This window comes from Nerophis ophidion, linkage group LG24 (assembly GCF_033978795.1).
Source record: "Nerophis ophidion isolate RoL-2023_Sa linkage group LG24, RoL_Noph_v1.0, whole genome shotgun sequence".
NCBI classification, from domain to species: domain Eukaryota; kingdom Metazoa; phylum Chordata; class Actinopteri; order Syngnathiformes; family Syngnathidae; genus Nerophis; species Nerophis ophidion.
In genome coordinates, this window is record NC_084634.1 from 35,939,763 (window position 1) to 35,950,803 (window position 11,041).

An 11,041-nucleotide genomic window follows, 5' to 3' on the forward strand; every position below is an offset into this window, starting at 1 on the left:
ATTATTATTTGATACTCAACAGTGCCTAAAACTAATGGCTCTAAATTTGTTTTATTTTGCTTTCCCTTAAGGGTCTGGCAAGGTGGCCACCACTGATTCACTCAAGGCCCAGATGAAAGGCTCTCTGTCTCACAAATTCATTGAAGCCAGTTTCAATTTTGCTGAGGATGCAACCATTACTGACCAAGTTAATGTCAAATCGAGCAGCAAGATGGTAGCCAAGAGCCCGTTTGGTCTTGGTGTTGACATCGACCACAACTGTCTGACTCAAATCAACACCGAAAAACTCTCAATCAACAGCACATTTGCAGGAAAGTTCAATGCCGGGCCCTTCTATGGCCAGACCATTACAGATCAGTCCTTCAGCATGTTTCCATTCAGGCGGACAGCAAAAATGATCTCTTCAGTGAAGTTGGACTCAACTATCGCTCAGGTCGAAAACACCATTCAGGCAAACTTTGCAGATGGTCAGTTTTCAGTTACTTCTGACACCAAAGCCTTTGATGAGGCCCTGAAGCACAATGCTGTTATTTCCTTCGCGGACAACGAGTTGTCACTGGTGTGCCGCTCCAGTGCCCTTGCATTCGGTATGTACGTCGCCAACAAAGCTGAAGCTTCTGCCGGAGCCGGAAAATTTGTTCTGCGAATTGAAACAAACGGAGACCACTCTGAGAACAATGTTTACTCCTTGATGACTTCCTCGCTTGACATCAATGGCCTGACTGTAGACAGTGATGCCACCATTAAGCTTCTGCAGAATGAGGCCAACCACAAATTCTCTCTAAAATTGGACAAGGATGGTTTAGCCACAACAGGAACAAACATCCTCCAGAGCCCATTGTATCTAGAAAACACCTTCACCGCAGGGCTAGACCCTTCAAAGGCATCTCTGATCATCACCAACAAGGCGTCATTGTTTGACCTCATATTTTCCAATAGCAACGATCTGCTCATGACTCTCTCCGGGTTGCAATTCAACTCAAAGGCTAAAACCCAGGGCAGTACTTCTAACTCCTATGACCACGATATTATCATCGACCTGTCCATGTATAAAGCATCTGCAGTCATCAACAACAATCTGAAGCTTCTTGGTGCTAACTTCAATAATAAGGCTCAGATGAAGGCAGACCTTTCTGACATAAACTTGACTGGAAGCCTGAAAGCCAACTACGACGAGGAAGAGATCGCGCACGTGTATCAGGTTAACTTTGCTAGTATGACGGCCAACGCCAAGTGCAGCACAACCGGCAAACTTTTTGGAACTCGCATGAGCCATAATTCTGAGCTTGAAATTATCGGCCTTGCTGCCAGGTACACCAACGATGCTCGCTTCAACTCACAGCTTCTGCGCTTCGACCATTCCCTGCGTTCCAGCATTGTTCCTTTTGACTTCAACCTTGATGCCCTCTTCAACGCTGATGGGGACATGGACTTGTACGGAAAGCACAGTGCGCAGATGTATGGCAAGTTCCTCCTTAGAGCCCAGCCCTTGGCTTTTGCTAGCTCACATGAATGCCGTGCGTCAACGACCCAGCAGCTGAATAACGGCTTTTCCTTAGGGACCACGTTTGACAGTAAGATGGACACTGCTCTTTCTCCTGTTGAACAGAAGACCAGTTTTAGTTTAAAATCCAAAATGAACGAGCATGTTTTTAATCATGACATGAGTGTTTACAACATCGCTGAGAAAACCGGCATGGACGTTTCTTCTGCCATTTTTACAAATATTATCAATCTGGAGTCTACAAAAAACCAGGAATTTGCTGTCTCAGGCTCCCTCATTTATGACAAGAACACAAACTGTCACATTGTTAATTTCCCTCTGATGGAATATGTGCCTCTAGTCTTGGAAGGCATCAAGGGTGCTGTAGTTAATGTTGCAGAAATTGTGCAGGATTTCCTCGCCAATGAGGACATACAGGCACTCCCTCGGCGTGTGGGGGAGTTTGTCACTCAACTTAACATTGAAGGCAAAGTCGTTCAGTTGAACGAGTACTTCAATGATTTTATCCAAATGGATCTCATCTCCATGGAGAACGTGAAGGCTGCTTTTATGAATCTGAGGGTGAATTTTGACAAGCTCGTCAGTCATACCTCCCTTTACTTTCAACACTACGCTGCCATGATGAAGACATTTCTTGTCGATGGCATCCTGACCGAAACCATCCTTTCAGACATCCAGAAACTAATGATCGCCATTGATGAGAAGTACAGCATCAAGCAAATGCTTGTGTACATTGTGGATACCATGAAGAGTATCGTCCAGCAGATCGACCTCGAAGAACTGAAAGGCACCAGTTTGGCATTCCTGTATAATATCGACAACGAATTGGAAATCACGGCTATTTCTAAGTTTTTCCTGAATGGGATGAAAAGAGTCATTGAGAAATTTGACATTGTTGATTTTGTTGCTGAGATGAAACAGGGCATTAACTTTTTCATTAAGGAACTGGTCCGTGAGATTCCAACAGAGATATTCAAAGATATCGCAGAGTTCACCGAGGCACTGGTCAAGGACCTTGATATCCTTGGCAAGATCAACACAGTATCTGCAAAGCTCAAGGAGATCAATGTAAAGTTGGAAGTTGACAAAAAGGTACAGGCCATCTTGGAAAAACTGGTGGAGGTCATCAAGCAGTTTAGAATCAAGGAAACCTTCAGCACTATTGCCAATATGGTGAGCGATGCAGACATTGCGGCCAAATCCCAGCAAGTCTTCCAGGCAGCTCTCGACTACCTGAAATCCACTGAGGCTAAGGATATCGTGCGACACCTGCAGGCCTATATTGAATCCATGGTGCAGAAACTGAAGTCCCTTAATTATAACGAGTTTGTAGATCATGTCAATGATATCATGGCTGCCCGTGCTGTTTACATTAACGAGCTCATACAGGCTATTGAAATTCCCCAGAAACTTGAAGCAGCAAGAAATTTCTTTAATGTTATATTGACCTCTGCTAAAGACATTATGGATCGTCTGAGAGAACTCAAAGTTGCCACAATCTTTACATCTGTAAAGGAACTGATGGACCAGGTTGTCTTTGATACTATCAAGAAATTCATTGAAGCTGTAATGGACGAAGTTAGAGATATCGACATAAAAAGAGAGATCACCTCCTGCCTGAGGGATGTGGGAGAGACCTACAATGAAGTCTTGGAGGTTATCACTGATATGTTTACTTTTGTGATTGAGACTATGAGGACAGTGATGCCTGAGCAGAATTTTATCAGTGAGATTCAGCAAATCGGTGACTCGCTCTTTGGCGAACTGAAGAAATATCAGCTGAAGAGTCCGTCTTTCACCGTCCCTCTCACAGATCTTTTGGTACCGTCAATGACTTTCAACATGGATAATCTTGAGGAAGTTCAGCTCCCCTCACAGCTGGATATCCCTGAATTCACAATCCTGGGTGTCCATACTGTTAAAGCCACCACCATTTCCTTTGATGACATCGAGCAGAAAATCGCCCAAGTTATCGATTTTATCTTGAACTTCAATATCCAAATGCTTGATATTGATACATTTTTTGGAGACATCAAATTGAACTACCTTCCTTCCATGCCTGAAATTAACTTTCCGGAAATTACTTTTCCTGAAATTTCCTTCCCTACAATCCCACAATTCCCTGTAGAGAAGCTTGTTGAGTCTCTTAAGGTTCCTGAGATCAAATTGCCAACAATCCCAAGCGATATTTTCGTCCCTTGCTTCGGTAAACTCCATGGTGAGGTCAGGTTTACCACTCCCATCTACACTCTCAAGACATCCGCTGAGTTCCAAAACTCCACCACAAGAGCACTGAATCCCCAGTTCACTGGCATAATTACATCCCAGGGCACATCTCCCAGCTTTGAAATTCTCAATTACAAAATTGACTCAAGTGCTCAAGTTGCACTGCCCAAAATGAGCCGAATAGTTCTCGCAGAGGTTATCAAGATCAACCATCTGGCTCTTGCTGTTGATCATCAGGCCTCTCTATCTCTCTATGGTCTTTCTGCCCAGGCCCAAGCAAAGACTGCAGTGAAAGTTAACACTACAATTTACACCGCTGATGTTTTGAACATAGCCTTTATTGCCATGGAACAGGGAATGTCTGCTTCTCTTGATACAACCTATAAACACCTTGTGGACCTACCATACGTTGGGGTCAGAAGTGATGCCACCATGACCCAGAAAGCAATCATGCGCCAAAACGCCTACACCCTCACTCTAACCGTTAACAATGATGGAAAGTCGGTTGCTGAGGAGGGCAACCACAAGAGCACCTTGTATCTCTCGCTCAGTCCAAGCACTGTCACGCTAACTTTCTCTGGTGACACAGCATCTAAACATTTGACAATGAAACAGCAAGTGACTGCAGAAGCTAGCCCACTGCTCTCTAAGTTTAATGTCCAACATGAGATGAAGACCCCAATTATTAAGACCAGTCATATTTCATCCTCTGGAAGTATCGATCTTGAAAAGATAAGGGTTGAGCTGAAAGCAAACCATGACACTGAATTGATTGGATCATTCAGTGGGATTATTTCTAATGGCATAAACATCGCTGCCGTTCCACTCAAGTTCTTTGCAGATGTCCAAAACAAAATAAATTGTAGGAATCAAATCTACGGAACACCAACAGCTAAGATTGATTTGCAAAATGATTACTCCACCACTCTGACACCCAGTGATCAGAAATTGAACACAATTTTCCTTGCTCGCCTGAATCAGGACTCAATGACCTACAACTTTACCGTTGACAACAACCAAAATGAGGCTGGGATTTTCTTCGCAATGGGAGGTAATGCAAATCTTGACTTCCTCAATAAGCCGATCAGCATTCCCGCTACAAAAATTCCCTTTGCCGACTTACGTACACCAGAAATCAGTGACATCAACTTGTTCAAACTGACTGGATTGAACTACCTCCTGAGTACGAGTAAGACAGATGTTGACGTAGATGCCAAGATGGTTTATCAGAAAAAGCAGACCGCCCCCATTGCTGTTATAATGGGTCTCATCCAGATTCCTCCTCTGGGTGACCTGATCACAGAACTGTCTTTTAAGTCTTCTGTAATTAACGTAAACGTTAATACTGGACTGTATTCGTCTGATAACCTTGTATTCCGTGTTGGAGCTACCACTGACTCTGTGTTTGAGAGCTTGAAAGCCAAGCTTGATGGCACCACCAGCCTGACCACCAGAAGAGGAATCAAACTGTCCAATTCTTTATCGTTGGAAAATCGTCACATTGAAGGAACCCACGCCAGCACCATCGGCATGAATACCAAGACTCTAGAAACTGCTGCTACAGTGGCGTCTGTTGCACGGATTTCACTGCCCATTCTGAGCTTGGAGTTGAATCAGCAACTGGTTGCGGACACCAAAGCCAAAGCCAAGATTCAAACCAGCTTTAACATGAAGGGTGATTTCATCGTCCCTGTGATACATTATGTCGGAAAAGCAAACGGCGACTGCAGTCTGAAGCTGGAAGCCACCGAGGAAGAGGTTTCCATTGAATTATTTACGAAGGCAAACGTGAATGGCACAGTGCTTGATGACTATGTAGTAGTAGGAGTACTGGATAGTGACGTTGGTCTGTTCCTGAACAATGGCCTACGTTCCAGCTCTAAGGTCATTGCTGATTTCAAGCTTAACCATGGCACCACCAAGGTCATCAACTTCGATTTAATTGACAGTCTTGATTTGCAAGCCTCTTTCCGTCGTGTTTACGCTGTGCTCAAGCTGACAAGCAACAACGAGCTCAACATGTTTACTTTCAACACCAATGGGAAGCATGTTGGCCAGGCTACCATTGACTTTGCACCGATGTCCTCGCTGACTGCCGATATCGAGTTGGATCTGTCTCAGCCAAGCAGCCTGGGGGAGTTCGCCATTGTGGACAAACTTGTGGCCGACCTAACCATCCCCAGACAGAAAATCTCTAACAAGGGAAAGTTTGTGAGCCCGCTGTACACCTCAAACCTGGACGTACAACTGGAGGGAAGCGATAACATTGTCAAAGGCACACTGAAGTCCTCTGCAACCTCCACCTTTGTCATCTTGGACTATGACCTTGATGGTGGGTTAATAAGATTATTTATTCTTATATCATAAGTATGTATATATTATGTATACCCCATCTCACAAAACATTTTCCTCAATAGCTTCTTCGACTCTATCCTTTGAAAATTCTGCTCTGAACATGATCAACAAGCTTCTTCTGACACATCCCGACCTCAACATGGATGTCAACCACGTCATTGACCAAGCCATGAGGTAAGTCCACTTCTTGGTTTGTATATCTTTAAAACAAACAAAAAAAAATCACAGGACAACAGTGTTTCAATATCCTCTCTGCCCTGTTTCAGTGTCTATCGCCAAACCCTCAACATGGACATCACCAGTGAAACTTTCACCGATGTCAACCTTCGTTATGCTGCTCGCAGAGATGGTCTCAGTGCCTCAGTATCCGCACCATCCATTGGCTTTCTAGGCTTGCAGTTCAATAGCAGGGCTCCTTCTCAGTTGAATGCAAGAGTATATGGCCGTTATCCTGTGAGTGGGAACCTGCTAGTAGCATTGTTAACTTAAATAGAAGTACTCTTTTAATGATTTTTCCTCACTATTTTCAACAGACTGCGCCAGATGTTGATATAGACATCTTGGTCATTAAGTCATCTTCCAAGGGTGCCAACAGGATCCAGGTTGTCTACAACATGGAGACACCCAAAATTGTGCTCTCTGAAGTCAAGAGGATACTCCCCTCCGCCATCTTTGCCGTCACAGAGTTCGCTAACAAGTATCAGATCCTAGGGAATGTGGAGCAGTTGAAGAGCGTTGTTGTGAACCGTATTAGCGATGTCTATGATACTGCCCTCAACTCCAATCTCGGGCTGAGCGAGGCGTCACTCCTTTTCCAAAATACCATTGCCCAGTACCAGAAAACCATCCAGGCTGCCTTGGATGCCATCATCACATTCCTGAGGGAAACCAAGTTCAAACTGCCAGGGTCTGACGATCTGACAACGCTTCCTGAGGTCCTAAAGAATATGACCAGGACCACTGTTAACCTGCTAGACCAAACCCTCCAGTTTGTTTATGAGACCATGGTATATTTGTATGACATCTTTGTTTTGAACTTCGGTAGCGTGAAGGTCAGCATGCTAGTCGGTGATGCTGTTACAGTAAGACAGATCTTAGAAAACACAAAAACAACTGCCAAGGGTATTTTTGATGGACTAGTGGACTTTGTCCAAAACATGGACTCTCTTGACACAATGCTGGTGAAGATAGGCAATACCCTAAAAGCTCTTGTTGACGAATGTCAGGAGTTCGTTGACTCAATCGGGTCAGACCACAAAATATTTGCGTATATCAACGAAAGCTACCGCACTTTTCTGAGAATAATGGACTTGGTTGTTGAAAATCTAGCTTCACTCTACAACGACACTATGGACACACTCATTTATGTAGTGGACCAAGTCAACATCACTGCTTTTGAGTACTTGGAAAAATCTTCACAGGACCCTCAAAGCATTGTCAAAGTCACCCCTGGAATGCTGGAGATTGACCTTCCCTTTACTTTCCGACTGTGAGGAAAGAACTGAACCAGCTTCAAACACCGTCACCTGTCAAGAAACAATATGGACACTTATCCATTTTTAGGACGTTCATAGTCTGAGCATTGGAAACCAGATTGTTCAGTCTGTATTTCACAAAGTCGGACAGAATAACAAATGTCAATAAAGTATATTGAAATTAACCAAACATGTTTTTGTGTCTTGAATTCCAAAAACAAAAGACAAAGGCAACTGAAACCAAACTCCGTTTGATGGGTTGTGTTTGAACCAATCCAGTAGGACGTAGCCAGGGCTAAATATTCAAACAAGGGCTGCCATAAGTCCAAGTACGAGTCCATGGTTCTCGCCCGGAAAAGGGTGGAGTGCCATCTACGGGTTAGGGAGGGGATCTTGCCCCAAGTGGAGGAGTTCAAGTACCTCGGAGTCTTGTTCACGAGTGAGGGAAGAGTGGATCGTGAGGTCAACAGGCGGATCGGTGCGGCGTCTTCAGTAATGCGGACGTTGTACCGATCCGTTGTGGTGAAGAACGAGCTGAGCCGGAAGGCAAAGCTCTCAATTTACCGGTCGATCTACGTACCCATCCTCACCTATGGTCATGAGCTTTGGGTCATGACCGAAAGGATAAGATCACGGGTACAAGCGGCCGAAATGAGTTTCCTCCGCCGGGTGGCGGGGCTCTCCCTTAGAGATAGGGTGAGAAGCTCTGCCGTCCAGGAGGAACTCAAAGTAAAGCCGCTGCTCCCCCACATGGAAAGGAGCCAGATGAGGTGGTTCGGGCATCTGGTCAGGATGCCACCCGAGCGCCTCCCTCGGGAGGTTTTTCGGTAGGAGGCTGTGGGGAAGACCCAGGACACGTTGGGAAGACTATGTCACCCGGCTGGCCTGGTAACGCCTCGGGATCCCTGGGCAGGAGCTGGACGAAGTGGCTGGGGAGAGGGAAGTCTGGGCTTCCCTGCTTAGGCTGCTGCCCCCGCGACCCGACCTCGGATAAGCGGAAGAAGATGGATGGATGGATGGAAGGGCTGTCAAATGACTAAAATATTTAATCGCCATTAAATCACATTTTATCCATAGGTAACTCATAATGTTCACGATTAATCACATATAGACCGAGGTTTTTGTCTTTAATAAGTAGACCTTAGAGCAGGCTTTGGCAATTATTTTGACAAGAGGGGCCAAATTTAGAGAAAAAACAGTCTCTGGGGGCCGGTATATCAATTTTTAGGAACACTAGTACAAAACCTCACAATAATGTCTGATTGAATGCTAAAAACGGTAGGAAAAACAAGTCCACGCCTCCCTTGATTGTTTCCACCTGTTCCCCATTACCCTCATGTGTCTTATAAGCCCACGCCTCCCTTGATTGTTTCCACGTGTTCCCCATTACCCTCATGTGTCTTATAAGCCCACACCTCCCTTTATTGTTTCCACGTGTTCCCCATTACCCTCATGTGTCTTATAAGCCCACACCTCCCTTGATTGTTTCCACGTGTTCCCCATTACCCTTATGTGTCTTATAACCCCACACCTCCCTTGATTGTTTCCACGTGTTCCCCATTACCCTCATGTGTCTTATAAGCCCACACTTCCCTTGATTGTTTCCACGTGTTCCCCATTACCCTCATGTGTCTTATAAGCCTATGCCTCCCTTAAATGTTTCCACCTGTTCTCCATCACCCTCATGTGTCTTATAACCCCACGCCTCCCTTGATTGTTTCCACGTGTTCCCCATTACCCCCATGTGTCTTAATAGCTTATGCCTCCCTTAAATGTTTCCACCTGTTCCCCATTACCCTCATGTGTCTTAATAGCCTACGCCTCCCTTGATTGTTTCCACCTGTTTCCACCTGTTCCCCATCACCCTCATGTGTCTTATAACCCCACGCCTCCCTTGATTGTTTCCACCTGTTCCCCATTACCCTCATGTGTCTTAATAGCTTATGCCTCCCTTAGATGTTTCCACCTGTTCCCCATTACCCTCATGTGTCTTAATAGCCTACGCCTCCCTTGATTGTTTCCACCTGTCCCTCATGTGTCTTACAAGCCCACGCCTCTCTTGATTGTTTCCACCTGTTCCCCATTACCCTCATGTGTCTTACAAGCCCACGCCTCTCTTGATTGTTTCCACCTGTTCCCCATTACCCTCATGTGTCTTATAAGCCCACGCCTCCCTTGATTGTTTCCACCTGTTCCCCATTACCCTCATGTGTCTTATAAGCCCACACCTCCCTTTTTGTTCTGTGCCAGAATGTCTCGTTGTTTCGTGCCTCTCTAGCCTCACGTCCAACCCTGGTCTCGTTTCGCTTTTGATTATCCTGATCCTGAATTCCCTTGTTGGCATTTTGAGTTTCCATTTCTCCTCTTAAGCAGAGGGATTTTTGGATATATAGTTTTGCAGTCAAAGTGGTAAGCTTCATTTTTTTTCTTCCAGTTCTGATTTTTCCTCAATTTTTCGAGTGACATTTTTTGTTGACTATTTTTCCCGATATGAAACTGTGAATAAGTTTTATAGCCATTGTTTCTTTCTCCTTTTGGAGCGTCTTGTTATTGATAAGTTTCAAGATTTTATCCTGCGCTAAGTATAGTTTGCTATTCAGATTTTTTGTTGCTTACATTCGGAGTGATTTTCGTTTTTTTGTGGAACCTTTTTCGCAGAGTAGTCAGATTATATCCTATGTTGTATTGCCCTGACTCAGGAAGTGAAAAGTAGCTGTCAAAATAAAAGCCTGCCGGATTGTTACCTACTCTGCATCTGAGTCCTGTTTTTGACAAAACCTGACAAAGACTGGACTATTTGTTTGCTTTATGCGAGGGTAGTCCACTGAGCTAATTTTTTATTGGTTATACTGTACATACTCATTCTAAAGACAAAATAACAACATTCCAGATTTCAACATTACACAAAAAAACCTACAAAAAACTGCAATTGGGCCGTACCTTCCCAAAAGTTGGACCTGAAAAGCAAAAAGTCTGGCAACCTTTTGTTAGAATAATTATGTAAATATTATCACACTAACTTTAGTATGCTTAAAGTCTGTTGCTTCGGTTATTAGCTAGTGTGCTCAATTTAGACTTTTTCTAATCTATGCAAGGACAAAACTTCTTGTCTGAAGGGTGGCCTCAGCCACAGATTTTATCTTTGTTTCAGCTAACAGCCAAGGACCTCAAGGACCTCAACGAAGTTAAGATGACAGCACGCAGACGAGACAGAGACTTCGAGGACCTCAACGAAGATACGCAGACGAAGCGGGGACAAGGCGAAATCACGAGGCCCCCAGCCCATTCCGTCCCGTACCGTGCGTCCTGGACCTGCTTTACATAATTATATGTGACCACTTCTTTTAGAGTCCGCCTCAGTGATGTTGACTGTGGAACTCCGAATAAAAAGAGGGATGCGGGAGCTGAACCCTAGAGCGTAGGGCGAGACTGTGACTGAGTGTTCAGCGCCATGCGTTCTCCTCATGTGCTTTATTGAACT

General features: G+C 44.6%; 1 protein-coding gene across 2 annotated transcripts in view; it reads left to right on the plus strand.

The window, feature by feature from the left end:
* The window catches only part of apobb.1 (apolipoprotein Bb, tandem duplicate 1), a 96,094-nt gene extending 88,344 nt beyond the window's left edge, over positions 1–7,750 (plus strand). For both annotated transcript variants that reach the window (XM_061886392.1, XM_061886394.1), the window contains exons 26-29: positions 72–6,062; positions 6,148–6,259; positions 6,352–6,538; positions 6,619–7,750. In XM_061886392.1, coding sequence (XP_061742376.1) covers positions 72–6,062; positions 6,148–6,259; positions 6,352–6,538; positions 6,619–7,578 — 7,250 coding nt within the window. In that variant the 3' untranslated portion in view covers positions 7,579–7,750. The remainder of the gene's footprint in view (positions 1–71; positions 6,063–6,147; positions 6,260–6,351; positions 6,539–6,618) is intronic.
* Positions 7,751–11,041: the final 3,291 nt, after the last annotated feature.